Consider the following 19315-nt stretch of genomic DNA (forward strand, 5'->3'; position numbering starts at 1 on the left):
GACCTTCTGCATTAGAATTTCCTGTGGTGCTTATGAAAAGTGCCCCATCTAGACCCACTGAATCTCAAGATTTGGTCTGTGAATCTAAAAAGCACTCCTGAGGGGCGCCTGGGTGGCTCAGATGGTTAATAGTCTGCCTTCGGCTCAGGTCATGATCCCGGGGTCCTGGGATTGAGTCCTGCATCGGGCTCCGTGCTCCTTGGGGAGCCTGCTTCTCCCTCTGCCTCTCTCTCATGAATAAATAAATAAAATCTTAAAAAAAAAAAAGCACTCCTGAGAGATTCCTAGGCAACCAAAGTTTGAGTATCAGTTCCTGAAGGCTGTAATTAAGGTAACACAAAGCATATGGAGATTGATGTTGCCCTAATAAAAAGACGGTAATAAACAGCCTTTTAATGCTGCCTCGGAAACATGAACATAAAGAAATAGCAGTCTTAAATGTAATGGTGTCATGACATAAACTTTAATGGAGTCTGGAGAAACACCTCAAAAATGAACACCGTAAAAGTAACCATCTCATTGATAGGCCAGCCACTCTCTTAGCATTAATGAAGCATGCCTTACTTCTCTTTGCTTATAATATTAAACATTGTAGAACTTTAAAGAAGTGGACTGTGGTTTTTGTTTTTGTTTTTATTCCAGTTGCCATGGCCACGTACCGTCACAGAGCGGCTGTTGGATGAGATGTTTGACAGCACCGCATCCCGGTTTCTGGCTGTCTTAGAAGCTCTTTCTGATTCAAATAGGCGCACACTACAAACTGGACCCATTGTTACAGATGAAGTAGAAGTTCGTGATGTTGTCTCAGAACTGTTTATGGCAGGAAAAGAACTTTTAATAAGTAAATAATTTGTTAAAATAATATATTATGGTAGAACATGAAAAACAAAAATTTTAGTATGGTATTCCACATATAAGAAACTGATACCCAATTTTTTTTATCTTAAATTCAGCAATCTTGTTAAACTCAACTGATAATTTAAATAATTTATGAGATTTTCTTTTGGATTTGCTTAGGTATATTATCATCTTAACCTGTGAATAATGACTATTGTATTTCTTTCTTTCCAATTCTTAATCTTTTAATTTCTTCTTTCTTGCATTTCTTGGCTTATTGCACTGGATAGGATCTCTAATAAAACATGAAATGGAAGTGGTGATAGCAGATATCCTTGTCTCATTTATGATCTCACATGGAAAGCTTTCGACATTTTACCATTAATTTTGATGTTTGCTGAAGGATTTTTTTAGATACCTTTTTTCCATATTAAGGAAGTTTCTTTTATTCTTGGTTTGGTGAGTTTCGTTTGTTTGTTTTTAATTCTGAATAGTTGTTGAATTTCATCAAAAGCCTTTTCTGGATTTATTGAGTTGATTGAATGGATTTCTAGTTTATTTCTATTAAGGTGGTAAATTACATTGATTGCTTATCTAATTTTTAACCACCCTATATTTTTGAAATAAGTCTAATGTGGAGGTGAGGATTATCCTTTTGATATATTATTTGATTTTGTTTGCTAATGTTTATTATATTGCTTCTCTGTTCATGAGACATTTTCCTTTCTTGTAATGTCCTTTTTAGGTTTTGCTTTCAAGGTCATATTGACCTCATATAAAGAGTTAAGAAGTGCACTCTCTTTCTCTCTTATCTGAAAGATTTTGTGTCAGGTTGATGTTATTTCTTCCTACATGTTTGATTGAATTTACTGGTGAAGGCATTTGGACCTGGAGTTTTCTTTGTGGAAAGGTTTTTAACTATGGATTAAAAATTTCTCGTAGATATAAAATGATTTAGGCTTTCTTTTCATTAAAAAGATCTATCAGTTTGGTAAATAGGACTTGAAAAAATTTGATTTTTTGATCCAATATTTTTGAATTTTCATAAAATTGTTTATAATATCTCATTATGATCTTCTTAATCTTCTTTATAAGATCTGTAGGTGTCTGGGCTCCTCTTTTTCATACCTAGTAGTGGTCACCTTGCCTTTTTCTCTCATTTCATTAGTTTCTTCAGGAGTCTACCAATTTCATTAGTCTTTTTCCATGAGCAATATTTGTGTTTATCCTCTCTATTGTATATTTGTTTTCCATATTATTAGTTTCTGTTCTTTATTGTTTCTCTTATTCTACTCTCTTGGATTTACTTTGCTGATTTTTAAAAATTTATTGACTTGGAAGCTTAGATCATTGATGTTTTAGGATTTATCCTTATTTAACATATGCATATTAAGGCATTTGTCTCTAAATGCAAAACCTGAAGTTTTGATTTATCATACCTTCATTATCATTTAGTTAAGAATATTTTCAAATGCCCACTGTGCTTTTTTTTTTTTTTTTTGATACCGTGTCATGAGTCAAAAAGCATGGAGATATGCTAATTGTTTTTTTGTATTGATCTCTAGCTTACTTATATTGTGGCCAGAAAGCATATTCTATTTGATATTCTTTGAAGTTGTTGAAATTGTTGAGGTGTGGTTTATGGCCTAAATTGTCAATTTTGGTAAATAGTCTGTATATACTTGAAAAGACTATATGTTCTTTCATTGTTGGGTACATTGCTTTATATATATGTTGATTAGGTGAAGTTTGTAAATCATGCAGTTAAGTCTTCTCTATTCCTACTGATGTTTTTGGTCTGCTTGTTTTGTAAATTGCTGAAAGAGAACATCATCTGCTATGCATATCTTTTGGTGTGGAATTGATACAGCATAGAGTGTGTGTGTGTTTTGCTGTAGTGGATACTGGTTTCCAAAATGGTTTATTTATTTATTTATTTTTGTTACCAATTATACCACCAGCAGCATTTTATGAGAGTTCTAATTGCTCCAAATTTGGACCCTTAGATTTATTTGTCTTTTTCATTTGTCCATTCTGGTATGAATTCAGCAAGTTCAGTAGTATTATGGATTTAATGTGCATTTCTCTGATGACTAGTGAAGTTGGGCACTTTTTCATATATTTCTTCACCATTTGGATATCCTATTTTGCAAAGCGCCTGTTCAGATTTGTTGGAGGAGGTCATCAAGAGGATATGACTACCAGTTAATTCTTGAGCTGGACCCAGGCATTTGGAGGCTCCTTATACTCCCCATCTCCCACCCCACCCTGTCCTTGGTGTGTATGTCCTACCTACTATTCTTGTACTAGCAGTGGTTTCAAGGATGTAGCCTTGTGAGAATAAGGTGTTGTTGAGAATAAGGTGTTGTTGAGACCAGGTGGATGGTATACGTGACTGAACCCAGTTAAATCTTCTGGGGAAACTATATAGACAAGCCTTATATGTAAGTTCCTTTGCTTTATTAAAATTACCACCTACCAATCTGGAGTGGTCTGCCTCTTCTTTAGTCTCTCCTTGCCCTCCGTGGAAGGGGGCCAGTTTGTGAACCATCTTTTGCCCATTTTTCTATTGGGCTATTTGCTTTTTTCTTATTGGTTTGTCAGAATTCTTTATAGATTCTGGATATAAGTTCTTTGTTGAATATATATATATTGCAAATATCTTTTCCCACTTGGTGGCTTGCCTTTTCATTCTCAATTATAGCTGTTAAGGAACAGGAATTCTTAATTTTAATGTATTCCAGTCTATCAGTATAGCCTTTATAGTTAACCATTTTTGTGTCATGTTTAAGAAATCTCTGTACTGTAATGTCATAAAGATATATTCCAATGTTTTCTTTTAGAAGCTTTATTATTTTACCTCTCACATTAGGTCTCGATTTTGTTTTTGTTGGTATGAGGTAGAGATCAAGGTTTACTTATTTCCATATAACATCTAGTTGACACAACACCATTTATTGAAGAGACCTTCCTTTCCCCATTGACTGTAGTATCCTTTTGCCATAAACGAGGTGACTATACATGTGTTTTTTTACTCCACGGAGAATGTCATGGACAACTTCCTTTTTGTTCAATCCAAGGGTCCCTTCTCAGTGCTTTTCTTCCTTTACACTCTAGTATTTGTTACTGTTGAATACTCCTTTCTAAACACTCTTCTTTGCAGCCTTTTCTCCCTCTACCCTTCTCTTACGTGTTGGGGTTCCTAATTCTCCTGTCCTAGGCAGCTGTACATTGCCCATGGCTGCTTCTGTTGTTTACTGTGGATATATAATGGTGACTCTAAAGCTGTATCCCTATTATAGCCCTGTTTCCTGAGCTTTCAGTTTGTAATATCTAGCTACCTATTGGACTAGTTAACTCTTGCTAATTCTCTGTGTTTGGGATTCTATGTTCCTTCCTCTGGCTGGACGTCCTTGACCACTCTCTTACCTCAAACCCATGTTCGATGCCCTTCTTATTTGTCCCCACAGCACCCTGTATTTCCCTGCTAAGATTTCTTGTTTCCCCGTTAGAGTATAAGCTCTGTGAAGGCAGGGATTGTATTTGCTTCTTTTCCATTGTTTCTCTTGTGCCTAGCAGTATCTGTTAGTTAATATTTAGTAAATATTTCTTTGCATGAATGACATTCAGACCTCTCTTTTTCGTTTTCTAGTGTCAAATACCGGTGCAGATGGAATGCTTGATTTTCCACAAACATCTCTTTTGCAACTTACTGTAAAAGGAAAAAATGTTATTTCTATAGATGCTGCTGTGAAATTTGTAAAGTTAGCTTTTACTTATGAGGAATGGAGTTTATTTGAATCTTTAGCTGGGCAGCTTATTGATTTTCTCCAGGTAAGATATACAAAACCAATAATTTGTTTTTGTTTTGTTAAGATGGCTTTGAATTATTAACTTGTGGGATATACTTCTCTTAGAGGCAGGATGATCCAGAGTCAAAGAAAGCAGAAAAGGATTTAATTCTCCTTGTTGCAATAGAACCTTTAATCAACGTAAAGAGAAACAAAGGTTTGGTCTTTCCCATGGAAAATTACAAAGAAGGACAATCAGCTCAAATTTATGTTAAGAAAATTGCTTTTCGTGGTGAGTATTTATTTGCCTTTTTGAAAACTTAAAATTTCATCTGATAAAATATACTCTCTAGGCAAAGTGAGCAAGAATGTTCAAGGCAGAGGAGACAGGACGTGCAAAGACCAAGTGTGCTTGGTTGTCAAAGGAATGACAAGGAGGCACATGTGGCTAGAGTGAGCTGGTGGTGCTGGTGGAATTTGAGAATGTGGTAGGAAATGTGGGCAGAGAAATAGCTGGGTGCCAGGTCCTGCAGGCTCCTAGACCTTGTAAGGATGCTGGGTTTTATTCTGTGTGATGATTTTGAGGAGGTGAGTAAGGCTGTACTTAGCTGCTACCTTGTTGGTAAGTGAGAGACCAGCACAGCCGTCAATCAAAAGCCATCAGTTCCCTTTGGCAAGGGAAGATTTGGTGGTCTCCCATCTTTTTTCAGTAGTGGCAGTTTTTCATTCCAACATTTTAAGTCTTAAAAGTTATTGTACATATAACTGAAAATCTGCAACCTCTAATTTTAGACTGACAAGAATGATTTAATCCCATGTTTTTTTATGTTTTATAATGTTCTTAAGGCATTTCCTGGCTGTTCAATTGCAGTAAATAATTTGTACCAAGCAATGATACATATATTTTTTCTAGTGGTTTCTGAATAGATATTTTTGTTATTTTTATTTCAACTGCCATGTTTTACATGTGTTTTAGTATTATAAGCCTTTTCAATTCTATTTTGGATGTAGTTGGCATACAGATTGCAGATTAATGGTAATAGTCTATTTTAATTGCATTAGAGCCCACTTAGATTAGTTTTCATATAGAAATATCTTAGTGACATGATATTTGTCCAGGTACCATTTATGTCATTTTGTAGAATTTCTGTGTTTCTATGCCTTTTCTACTTGAAAATTTGTAATTGATTTTTTTTTGTTTCATTTTTCTCTACTTTATGAATTAGATTCTTGTTTGAAGACTTACGGATATTCAGAAGACATTTTCCATTTGGCAGCAACTTTGTACTCTTGTGTCTGTGCTTCTCCCCAGGTGAAATTAATTGCTTTTTTGAATACTTGGTGATAGTGTTGAAGGAGGTTATTATAGCTAATTTAAAGCCAGATTTAAAATATCACGGGAATTGCACCTTGCCAAAATTCTATATTGTTTAATCATTAAATAAGAGGTTGAGTCATAACCTGACTTCTGATTTTAAGTCTGTTTTGATAATAACTCCTTTTGTTCCTTTTTGGAAAATTCCTGTGCTAGCTATATTTCTAATAATGAAGGAAATGAGGCAGTCGTTTCAATTAGAGTTAACATTCTTAATGAAATACCGCTTTCCAGTCCATGAATATAGCACTTAGTTATTATTTGGAGTCACTTTGCACACAATGGCCATTAGAGATGATGATTTGTGGGTATGAATGTTTAAGTAACTAGAACAGCACTGGTGTCAAAACTGAATTACAGGGCTCCCCAGGGCTTTGCCGAAGTTCCCTCAGGAGCTCAGCTTTGGGTATAACACCCTAACATGTTTTTATTAGTTTTATATACAATTGTTGAGATAGAATTTCATTTGAAAATTTGGCTTTACTATTCTAAAAAAAATTTGAAAACCACAGTGATAGAGCATTGTATTAACTTTTGTTCAGGGAAGTGAAACCACAGTAAGGGACTTGAGAAGTTCCACTGGTAAAATGTTTTTTATTTCTTCTGGGTTTATTAAATACTTGTGACAGGTATTTAATTTTTGTCAGAAAGGTATTTGATTGCAAATATAATGATTATAGTAGGAGAGCTAAACAAAAGGTTTTTTTTTTGTTTCAAGTTTTTATTTAAATTCTAGTTAGTTAACATATAGTGTAATATTGGTTTCTGGACTAGAATTTAGTGATTCATCCCTTACAGATAACATCCAGCGTTCATCACAATAAGTGCCCTCCTTAATACCCATCACCCATTTAGCCCATCCCCCACACTCCTCCCCTCCATCAACCCTCAGTTTGTTCTCCATAGTTGAGACTCTCTTATGATTTGTCCCTCTCTCCTTTTTTTCCCCTTCTTTCCCCTATGTTCACCTGTTTTGTTTCTTAAATTCCACATATAAGTGAAGTCACGTGGTATTTGTCTTTCTCTGGTTGACTTATTTCACTTAGCATAATACACCTCACTCTATCCATGTCATTGCAAATGGCAAGATTTCCTTCTTTTTTGTGGCTAAGTAATATTCCATTGTGTATATATACCACATCTTCTTTATCCATTCATCTGTTGATGGACATTTGGGCTCTTTCCATAGTTTGGTTATTGTTGATAATGCTGCTGTAAACATTAGGGTGCACGTGCCCCTTAGAATCAGTATTTTTTTATCCTTTGGGGTAAATACCTAGTAGTGCAATTGCTGGGTCATAGGGTAGCTCTATTTTTAATTTTTGAGGAACCTCCATACTGTTTTCCAGAGTGGCTGCACCAGCTTGCATTTCCACCATCAGTGTAAGAGGGTTCCCCTTTCTCTGCATCCTCGCCAACATCTGTTGTTTCAGTGTTGTTAATTCTGGCCATTCTGACTGGTGTGTGGTGGTGTCTGACTGTGGTTTTTATTTATATGTCCCTGATGTTGAGTGATGAGTGATGTTGAGCATCTTTCATGTGTTTGTTGGTCATTTGTATGTCTTCTTTGGAAAAATGTCTATTCATGTCTTCTGTCCATTTCTTAACTGGATTATTTGTTTTTTGGGGTTAAACCAAAAAATTATAATCAAGGCTGAAAAGGGCAAGGATTTTTATTTTTTTTACAAATAAGTATTTTAATGATGAACTTCGGACAAGTTTTCCAAGCATAATATTTTCATTGAGGTATAGTTCCAGAAACTAGTAATGATCATGAGCTATTAGCAGTCTAGGAATCAGATGTAGTTATGTTCCAGATCTACCAAGATGTCCAATCTGTCATCCTTAGACTTGTTTTTTCAAGGCCTAGTAGACAAGGTTTCCTCTTGAGGATCTCTGTTCTTGAGTTCAGTTGCTAAATCCAGGTATAAAGGACCAGTTGGGGAAACTCAGGACAAGAAGTTTAAATATTCTTTAGAGGAAAGGATAGGGTGTGCTCATGTCCCTTCTATGTCCAACCCAATACAGAGAGCTTTTCTGCTGTTCCTGAAGCTGGTCCCATTTCTGTCCTGTGCCCATGCTCTTGGCCACCTTTGAGGTTGATTGTCAGCAATCAATACCTATGAGCTTTGATTTTGTTTATTTTTATAATTTATTTAATAATCTAAATTTTAAAAGATTAGTTCAGAAGCATTGACATATCTTTTTTTTAAAGGTTTATTTATTTATTTATTTATTTATTTTAGAGAGGTTGGAGGAGGGGCCAGAGGAGAGGGAGAGAGAGTCCCAAGCCAACTCCACGTTGAGTGCAGAGCCCAATGCGGGTGATCTCATGACCCTGAGATCATGACCTGAGCCAAAATCAAGAGTTGCAGGCTTAACCCATTGCGCCACCCAGGCACTTGACATATCTTTTTTATAATGTTATCTGATACATGATATATGTTTATATTCCAAAACAGAAATATTTAGAAATTCAGTACTTTGAATCTTACTTTTTGTTTGTGTTTTTTTTTAAAGATTTTATTCAGTTATTTATTCAAAAGAGAGAGAGAGGATGAGCAGGGGGAGGAGCATAGGGAGAGGGACAAGCAGACTCCACACTGAGCACAGAGCCCGACTGGCGGCTCGATGTCATGACCCTGAGATCATGGCCTGAGCCAAAATCAAGAGTCTGATGCTTAACCAAGTGAGCCACCCAGGCACCCCTTGAATCTTACTTTTTTTTTAAACCTTTGTATTGATGAATAATATATATAATGACAAACATTTTACTAGTGTATAGCTCAGTGAGTTTTCATAAATGAAACACATCCAGTTCAAGAAATAGAACATGACCAGCACCGAGTAGCTCCCCCTGTGCTCCCTTCCAGTCACTGACCCTACCATGGGTACTCACTGTCCTGACTTTTTAGTCATTGGGCTAGTTTTGCCTGTTTTTTTGTGTTGTATGTAATTGGATACAGAAAATACGGATGGTCCCTGTCTTACAATGATTCAACCTAAGATTTTTCCATTTTACAATGGTGCACAAGCAATACACATTCAGTAGAAAGCATACTTTAAATTGTGATCTTTGATCTTTTCCCTGGCTGGCAATATGCAGTATGATACTCTCTCATGATGCTGGGCAGCAGCAACCATGATTCCCAATCAGCTACAGAATCATGAGGGGAAATGACAGACACATAACTATTCTGGTTTTCACTTTCAGCACAGTATTCAATAAATTACATGAGATAGTTAACACTTCATTATAAAGTAGGCTTTGTGTTAGGGACCTTTGTCCTACCATAGGCTAATGTAAGTGTTCTGAGCATGTTTAAGGTAGGTAAGTCTACGCTATGATGTTCAGTAGATTAAATGCATTTTTGATTTATGGTATTTTCAATTTATAAGTCAAGGGAGATTTATGCATACTTTCAGCATCTTGCTTCTTTCAGTTGATATTGTTTGTAAGAGTCCTCCTTATTGTTGCAAGTGGTTGTATATTGTTCATTTTTGTTGCATGGTATTCCACTGTATGAAAAGACCAAAACTTATTTATACCTTCTTCTACACTTATTTATAATTTCTTCTTCTAGTAACATTGCCCCTATGACCAGATGCAAAAATCTAACTTCAATTGCTTTCTCTGAATCTCTGAGGCCAAACAATGCCCTCTGGAGGAAGAGGCTACCCTTTCCCATACTTTTAATTTCTTCAGTGTCAGAAAGCCATTCTGGTCCACTTTAATAGCCCAGAGCTGTGCTGTTAATCCCGTATAGCTTCTAGCCAGATTTTTAAAAAATTTTATTATGTTATGTTAATCACCATACATTATATCATTAGTTTTTGATGTAGTGTTCCATGATTCATTGTTTGCGTATAACACCCACTGCTCCATTCAATATGTGCCCTCTTTAATACCCATCACCAGGCTAACCCATCCCCCCACTCCCCTCCCCTCTAGAACCCTCAGTTTGTTTCTCAGAGTCCATAGTCTCTCATGGTTCGTCTCGATTTTTTTTTTTTTTTAAATAGGCTCCACGTTCCCAGTGTGGAACCCAGTGCAGGGCTTGAACTCACAACCCTGAGATCAAGACCTGAGCTGAGACCAAGGGTGGGACACCCAATTGACTGAGCTACCCAGGTGCCCCAGGGCAAGGAATTTTTACTACCGGCTTTAAAAAAAAATCGTGTATGTCTTAGTTCATTCAATTCAATTCAATAAACATTTATTGATCTCTGTTATGGTCCCATACAAGGTACTACATATGCAAATTAAGTCTTAGAGCTGCCCCAAAGGAGTTCAAGGTTTGGTATATTTTAATCATAAACTCATTATCTTTCTAGTTCAGATATAATGAGTTATATTTTTCTTTTTTTTTTTAAGATTTTACTTATTTATTTGAGAGAGAGAATGAGAGAGAGAGAGAGCACAGAGAGGGGGGAAGGTCAGAGGGAGAAGCAGACTCCCTGTTGAGCAGGGAGCCCGATACAGGACTCGATTCTGGGACTCCAGGATCATGACCTGAGCCGAAGGCAGTGGCTTAACCAACTGAGCCACCCAGGCGTCCCTAGTTATAGTTTTCTTTTGAAAAGAGCCAAATAACTGATTTGAGAGGAGATGTATTCATTATACTCATGGTATCTATTGATACAGTGTGATGTTCTCTTGGTTTCTTTATGTCTCTCTTTCCTCCTTGTTTATATCCTTTCCCAGCTCCCTACTCCCACTCCCCTTACAATTCATCCCCTTCCGCATTCTTTATTATTTTAACACAGAAAATTTAAAAAGGTAGTAGTAGAGCTTACTTCATAGAGTTGTCATGAAGATTAAATAAATTGGTATAAGTCTTAGTCTGTATGGGCTACCATAACAAAAATACCATAGACAGGGTGGCTTAAACATGGAACACTTACTTCTCACAGTTCTGGAGGTTGAGAAATCCAAGATCAAGGCATCAGCAGATTTGGTGCCTGGTGAGGGTCCACCTCCTGGTTCATAAGATGGCTGTCTTTGCATTGTGTCATTGCTCGGCAGAAAGAAAGTGACAGACTCTGGAGTCCCTTTTATAAGAGTACTATTTTTGCTCTTGAGGCCTTCACCCTCATGTCTAATTACCTCCTAAAGGCCCCACCTCCCAATATTATCACATTGGGAGTTAGAATTTCAACACAGGAATTTTGGATAGACACAAACATTCAGTCCATTGCAGTAGGTATATAAAGCTCTTAGAATGTTCCCTGGCACATGTTAAATGCTATATAGCTGTATCTATATGTGTATCTTATTCTTACCATTACTTTACCATTTTTGTTTTCAGAATGTTCAGCCTGATAAAGAAATCGTTGTGGACACGATAATGTTCCTATGGCAGAAATGCAAATTAGGAATTCAGAGGATCAATATGCCCAGAAATGACTATGCAAAATTCACCCAGAAAATCAGTACTAATAAAGTATTCCTTTTTGTTTCCTTTCACTTGCTTTTTATTACTGCTAATTTAAGTTGTGATACACACTTCAAATCTAAATTTTCCCTATTTATCTACCTGCATAACTACCATTCTTTAAATGTGGTGCTGACTGAGCCTTTTTCTAAGTGTATTCTCTGCACTTCTGTGTTGTACATAGGGTACATGGGCTTGGTTTTTACCATGTACTCTGAAAAGGTAATGAAGTGAAAAAGTAATGTTGTTTCCTCATTTTAGTTCACAAAGTGTGATGGCCAATTTTATGTGCTAAGCTTTGGGGGTATAGGCATGAAAGAGAGCTTTGAAGGCACCTAGCATGGAGCCTGAAACACCTGCCTCCCCTTTGCTGTTTTGTAAGACTTTGATAGTGATCACAACAGCTGCTTTGTGAGAGGAGAATGAGAACTTTGAGGATACTGATCATCTTTACTGATACGTTAAAAAAAGATGATAAATTTTCCATTATGGCTATAGATATGCAGATTGTAAGCTTAGGTGAATCTTCTTTATGAGTTTATAGAAACCGATTCATTAGGATCATTGATGTTTATAATTAAGATGTACTAATAAGGGGGTGTTTACCTGTCTAACATTTCCATATGTTTAGAAGATGATGACTTCAAGGAAGTCCTAAGTTTAAAAAAATATGACTCAACAATGTAATATTTTAATTGATTTTCTCTTTTTAGTGGGTTTATCTTCTGTGGCAGATAAATGAAGTAATTCACTGCTATAAAATGGAAGACATTGATGTTGTGGTAGTAGCAGAGGTCACGTTGCGATTAAGTGAAATATTGGAGTTATTAGGAAACCCACGAAGAAAATTTAAAAAATCTCTAGGTAATACAATGAATGAAAAAATATGAAGTTACTAATATACGTATACACATATGAATGTGTAAGTATAAATTGGAATACAGAATAACTACTGTGAATGGAAGCTAGGCATTTCAGTACTATGCTTCCTTGATGATTTATAACCAGAGATAGAAATAACAGAGGTTTAACCAAGGGAATGTTAAAAAGAGGTTATATGCTGTATGGTTCCGTGGCATATAAGTGTATTTTGTCATCCCCTCACTCATGTACTCCCTTTCTCCATTCCTCATTACCACTTTCACCTCTCTTCCTCTTCCCCATTCTTTCTTTTTTACTTTTCACTCCTCCTTTTTATCCCCTTTCCTCCTCTGCCATTTCCCGATAGAGTGTATGCTGCTTGAAGGAAGAGAACAAGTTTTGGTTGCCATTATATTTTTGGTACCCACCACACTGCCCCACACAGACTGGTAACTTAAATAAATGTCTGTTGAATGGATCAGTATTTTACATTTTATCTCCTTTTTAATTTTCTCTTATCTTCTGATTCCCTCCTTTTAAAATTTGTTGTCTTCACTTATTTTATTTCTCCTCTTCTTTTCTCCCTTTCCTCTTATCTTCCTCTTTTTTGTTCTCATTTCCTACCCACTCCCTACTCTCTCTGCCCCAGTCCCTTTCTGCCAGCATTCTTCTCCTTCCAGAAGTTTCCTTCTCTCAAAGGACAACCTTCTGCTCTGACCTTCTTTCTTCAGCATGTGGTTGAACCCTTGAACCATCTGTTTTAAAAAGTAACCCATATGTAGGTAGTAAGGTGGGGGTGTGGTTAGTGGGTGTTTACTTTCCTATTTCACCCCTCTTCCATAGTGTGTATGACATTTGAGGGACTTTGTAGTAAAGTAATTATCATAGTAATTGTTTTCCCAGAGATTCATTAATCTGGCTCTGCTGTCCTCAGTTGTTGAGTGTGGCTTAGCAGATGGAAGTTTAGAGCCATGGTTCTCAAATTTTGATTGGCATCAGTATCACTTGGGAACTTGTTAAAAATAAAAAGGCCCAGATCCTATCCTACTTCATCTAGCCTGGGCCTTTCTAGTCTTTATTAGTTTATCTGGTGATTTTGATACACATCAAAGTTTGAGAACTACTGGCTAAAGGATTCTGGCTATCTAATACATTCAATGGTCTGAAGTCCTATTTTTTTTGAAATGTCCTGTCTTAAAATGCCTTTTCCTTTTTTAAAATTTTTATTATGCAGAATTTCAAATAGAGAGAGATGAAATAAGTTACCCTGTACCTATTATCCAGTACCAATATTATGAACATTTTGCCAATCTTATTTCATTTCTTCCTGTAACACATTTTTTCCTCTGGAGTGTTTTAAAGCAGACATAATGTCATTTCACCAGCAAATACCTCAATGTGTGTGTGTGTGTGTGTGTGTGTGTGTGTGTGTGTTGGTTTGTCTATGTAACAGATAAAGATTTTGTTCTGTTTTACAAAACTATAATGCCATTATTACTATACTTTACAAAATTAGGGGAAAATTCCTATGTCCCTGACTATATTAAAAATATCTTAAGTTGCGGGGTGCCTGGGTGGCTCAGTCATTAGGCATCTGCCTTTGGCTCAGGTCACGATCCCAGGGTCCTGGGATTGAGCCCCGCATCGGGCTCCCTGCTCTGCAGAAAGCCTGCTTCTCCCTCTCCCACTCCCCCTGCTTGTGTTCCCTCTCTTGCTGTCTCTCTCTCTGTCAAATAAATAAATAAATAAATAAATCTTTAAAAAAAAAAAAATCCTAAGTTGGCTTGTTCCAATCAGGATCCAAATAAGCCCATGCATTGTACTTTCTTACATTTTTCTTGAGTCTCTTTCTAATCTGTAACAGTTCTTTTCCTCCTCTCCCTTTCAAGCCATTTATTTTTTTAAAGACATTGATTTGTCATCTTGTAGGATTCCCCACATTCTAGATTTGGCTGTTTGTGTCTTTGTGGTATTAACTTGTTTCTCTACCTGGTAGTTGGATCTAGAGGCTTGTTTAGATGCAAGTGATATCTTATCAAAAACAATTCCTGCCAATATCTTATACACTTGGCAAGAATACTTCATAGGTGGTACTGTTTACTCCCTGTTGTGTTGAATCAGGAAGCATATAATGCCTAGTTATCCCACATGTTGTGTTGTAAAGACTTACCAGTGAGTTCAGCTATTGTCAGCCTGACCTTTTTCCTAGGTTATTTTCCCCAGATGTAGATTCTGAGACAAGTTGTTGAGTGAAGTAGTTATCTAGGGAAGCAGGGTGGTGGTGTGGAGAAGTGAGACAGAAAATGAAAAGAAGGCAATACAAAGTGCAGTAAGTTAAGGAGAAGGCTACTTTTGTAGGTTTAGGACTTTTTCCCATGAGAGACCTCTAGGAGACTGTATAGAACCTGCCCCAGAGAGCTGGGAGGTTGAGATATTTATACAACTTTTATCTGTCATTGATTGAAGGCTACTGGAGGAGTGGGAGTGAGAAGCTGGAAAGGGCTTCAAACTTCTATCATTCCTCCTGCACTTACTATATTGAATTCTTAAGTGAAGAACTACTTCATCAGCTATTTGGTTACTCTGGCTATTTTTGATTGTGTGGTAGACATTATATTTGCCAAATATATTATAGAAATAACTTGAAGCCTTAGATGAGGTTAATGTTCTTCCAGAGAAGATTATGCTTGCTTTTACTAGATGCATGAAGACATTATTACTCTAGGATCCCATTAGTCCACTTTGAGAGATTAAGATAATTGGAAGCTGAGATGCTCTCCTGTTGACTTACTTTCCATTTACCCTAAGTCCTGGGATGCAGCCTCTTCTGGCTTCTTACTCTTAGTGGCCCTGGATCCTAATCTCTGTTGCTTTAGTTCTCAGGGCTGTCAGAAGCATTACTCAGCTTCTCAGCTTTCCATTTCAGAATTGACAAAAGTCCTCAGTTGGGGAGGTAGCTCTAATGCCATTCTTTATTCCCTGGGCTCTCTTCCCAAGATCCAGGTGATACTCTTTTCTCAAGATCCTAGCTCTATATTTATATTTTCATGACCTTCTTTGCTTACAGATGAAGAAATAAAATTTTTTCAGCTTTTTTTTTTTTTTTAAAGATTTTATTTATTTGACAGAGAGAGACACAGTGAGAGAGGGAACACAAGCAGAGGGAATGGGAGAGAGAGAAGCAGGCTCCCTGCAGAGCAGGGAGCCCGATGTGGGACTCGATCCCAGGACCCTGGGATCACGACCTGAGCCGAAGGCAGACGCTTAACGACTGAGACACCCAGGTGCCCCTTAGCTTTTCTAGTGGTCTCTAGTCAGGAGAATTTTTCCAGGTTACCTGTTATTGAAAACAAAAGGCCCAATGATTACTTTTTTTTTTAAAGTCTATTTCTTATTCAATTTTATTTTGTTTATTATTACTTTTGGGAGACTATTGTTTTGTTGTATTTTATACTCTGTTTAATTATAAATTAAATGCAATTTGTTGATTCTTTGCTAAAGTGTTTCATTTCTAAAGAACTAATTGATATTGGAGCATGATCCATTTATAAATAGAAAATCTATGTTTATATAGTGAGGGGTTGTCCCCATTTAGATATATAAGGTATATAAGTTCTTATAACTTTTCCAACATTATTATTATCATAATCTTAGTGGCACATAAAACACAAAGTACAAGTCATTCTTGTATATTAATTATGACAATCTGATTCAAAATGTTTATTGGACTGTTGATTAAGTAATGGATTATTTAGTTTAAATTATTGAGTACCTTTTAAAATAGGAAACGAGAATTGCCATATATTTATGATTTATTTTTGTTTCACTCAAACCAGCCTTGTCTGATATTTGTGCAAATTCATAAGGCTTTTACACTGTTTTGTGAATGCTTTATAGACTATATAGAAAGACCAGTCTCTTTACCATTATATTACCTTGTTAATAATCAAGATTTTTAATTTTGTTTGTTGTACTGCAAGATGCTTTTAAATTAACTTATATAAAGACAAAATGTAATTATATGGAAGAAATAATTTTGTATTTAGTCAACTTCTAAGTGTTGAATCATTTCTAAAATCATGAGTAATCAAAAAGATAACCAATTTGGCATAACATTTTTTAGGATTATGATTCACTGCTATGTTTACTTTTTTTTCCTTCCTCCTCTTCTTTCCTCTGGTCCTTCCTTCTTTCCCTTTGTTTTTTCTCTCCTTCTCACTCCTCTTCTTCCTACTTTTACCCCTTTTACTTCCTCCTCTTCCTCCTCCTCTTCCCTTCCTTCCTCTTCTGTTACTTCCTTCCTTCTTTTCCTCCCCCCTCTCCCCCCCACAGAGATACCTTTAAGAAAAGGAACTGGTGAATTCTTTGGTATTTCGAGAGGGAACGTAGAAATTCTTCCAATACTAAAGGTATTGCAAAAATATTTTAGAAAATACAATTAAAAACATGAATTTAGATTTTCAGATAATATTAAATTTGTAAATCTGTAATGGTTAATTATAGAAATAATTTTGAATATTTAATATTTGAGAATTTATAGTGTCTACATACATTGAAAACTACAGGGGACATTTTCTACCTTTTGCTTTTACTGTAGAAAAAAAATCCCAATCAGGTTTATTTTTTATTTTTATTTTTTTAAAAGATTTTATTTATTTGACACAGAGAGAGAGACATAGCAAGAGAGGGAACACAAGCAGGGGGAGTGGGAGAGGGAGAAGCAGGCTTCCAGCCGAGCAGGGAGCCCGATGCGGGGCTCGATCCCAGGATTCTGGGATCATGACCTGAGCCGAAGGCAGACGCTTAACGACTGAGCCACCCAGGTGCCCCCCCAATCAGGTTTAAAAATAACCTGGTAAATTATCTTAAAAGGATTTGTAGTTACATTACCACTGGTATTTTGAATGTGTTGTGATTCATAGACTCATGGAGCAGAGAGGTCCTGCTCAGCATATTCCTCTGGCAGATTCAATGAGTTTTACCTGTTGAAAAGATACTTAGAACAGTCCCTGGCACTGGACAAGTTCTTAGTGATTGTTACCTTAAGAGAAGAAAGGGGGTGAGGGAGATAAATAGCTATTCCTCTTCTTGATTATGTTTTTCTTACAATATTTGAATTATTTCTGTCCATTAAAGATTGTGTTGTTCTATAGATCTGAATGGGAGTCTAGGGAACCATGTCATATATGTTATAAACACTCTTTTATTTATAGACAAGAACTAGAATAGCATTTTGTCAAGTCTGTCCTATGTGATGCTAATACTATGCTTCAGAAAAGGATGCCAGAGTCAAGTAACTTTGGGTGACTTTGGATTAAACACAACAGGTTCTTTACTATAAGACTTCTCAGAGGCCTTCATTTGCTTATGAGCATTGTGGTTTTCCAAGAAGATTACATGAAAATAAAACCCATTTTACGCCCTATGGAATAACTACTTAGGACACTAGTGTTCATGGACTACTGTTGAAAAATACTTTTCTAGAGAGGAAGCCAGTGATCTATATTTTTGTTTGTCTGATTAATTCAAAAATTGTAATTTTAAATTATAAAAGTTGTATTAACATTAGAAGATATTTTGAGGTATAAAAAGGGAAAAATCTGCAATTTCACTATATAGACTGAAATATTATTTTTTTTATATTCTCTTCTAGTGTTTTTTATATTTTTTAGCATAGTAGCATTCTGATGTTTTTTTCCTAACATTATTTCATCAGCACTTTTCCTGTTGCTAAATGTTAATACTCATAATTGCTATATTTTCTCTGAAAAATCAATTTAAAATATATGTCATAAAATTATAAAGAATATTATAAGGCAGACCCATTTCCCCTTAAGAAACAATACATTATTAGTACAGTTGAAACTCCTCTACTAACTCCTTTGATCATATCACCTTTCTTCCTGCCTAGCAGTAACTGGTATTCTAAATATAATGACTATAAATTCCAGGCATACTTTTATTACATATGTGTGTTTTTCCCAGAAAATAGAGAGTATTGCTTTTAAATTTATATATATATATAGTCATAGTGTGACTGCAGCTTGCTTTTTATCTCAGTATTGTGTTTGTGAGATTCACTCCAGTTGATTTGTGGTAGTCATAGTGATGATTTTTGCTACACATCTAACTTGCTCAAGATTTGCATAGTAAGTAGATTTGAACTTAGGTGTATTGCCTTCAACGTCCAGGTATTGAGTCACTATGCTATGTTTGATTTAAAAAAAAAAAATGTCTTCACGATACTTGTATAAAAGATACTTTTCTAATACATAAAATATGCAAGTCCTGTAACTGGGTACCAATCAAATATCATGAATATACTGGAGGACTGGGGGATCATTCTGAATTTACTTTCTTCTAATGATAGGTTTTAGGGAATGCAATTTTGAGTTCTTTATGTAGCATTGTGTCTTGAGAGAGCTAGAGTTGAGAAATCTTAAATTGGGAACAGTATGTTTGAAATTCACAAGAGATTGAGGAGGCATAATAGCTGTCTGCCAATGGTTTTTCCAGGGATCACTTATAGTGCTTGCTAAATATACAGCTTCCTATTTCTCACTTAAGGCATATGGAATCATAATTTCAGTTGTGGGGTGTTAAAAGTTTATAATTACAGATATTTTCCTCTTAAAATTCCCCCAGGTAGATTCTTTTTTTTTTTTTTAAGATTATTTATTTATTTATTTGAGAGAGAGTGAGAACAAGCAGAGGGAGCGGCAGAGGGAGAGGGAGAAGCAGGTTCCCTGAGTGGGGCTTGATCCCAAGACCCCAGGATCGTGATCTGAGCCGAAGGCAGACGCTTAACCGACTGAGCCACCCAGGCACCCTCCCCAGATAGATTCTTAAGGAAACTAGAATTTCAGAATCACTGGCTTAGTGGGCCAGCACTTATTCTCTGAGGCTTCATAGGGCAGGAATAAGAATAGTAATAGAAGTTACAAAGTGCTAGATTTTAGCTTCAGGTGGAAAATTTCTGGCAATTAAAGCCACTAAATAAAATGAGTTTCATAGAA

General features: G+C 36.0%; 1 protein-coding gene across 1 annotated transcript in view; it reads left to right on the forward strand.

Moving 5' to 3' along the window:
• Nucleotides 1-19315, forward strand: part of CFAP54 (cilia and flagella associated protein 54) — a 291059-nt gene that overhangs the window by 32359 nt on the left and 239385 nt on the right. The window contains exons 9-15 of the mRNA XM_078076438.1: nt 643-841; nt 4490-4671; nt 4755-4920; nt 5855-5940; nt 11313-11447; nt 12152-12302; nt 16632-16708. Coding sequence (XP_077932564.1) covers nt 643-841; nt 4490-4671; nt 4755-4920; nt 5855-5940; nt 11313-11447; nt 12152-12302; nt 16632-16708 — 996 coding nt within the window. The remainder of the gene's footprint in view (nt 1-642; nt 842-4489; nt 4672-4754; nt 4921-5854; nt 5941-11312; nt 11448-12151; nt 12303-16631; nt 16709-19315) is intronic.

The sequence above is a fragment of the Halichoerus grypus genome, chromosome 6 (assembly GCF_964656455.1).
Source record: "Halichoerus grypus chromosome 6, mHalGry1.hap1.1, whole genome shotgun sequence".
In the NCBI taxonomy this organism is placed as follows: domain Eukaryota; kingdom Metazoa; phylum Chordata; class Mammalia; order Carnivora; family Phocidae; genus Halichoerus; species Halichoerus grypus.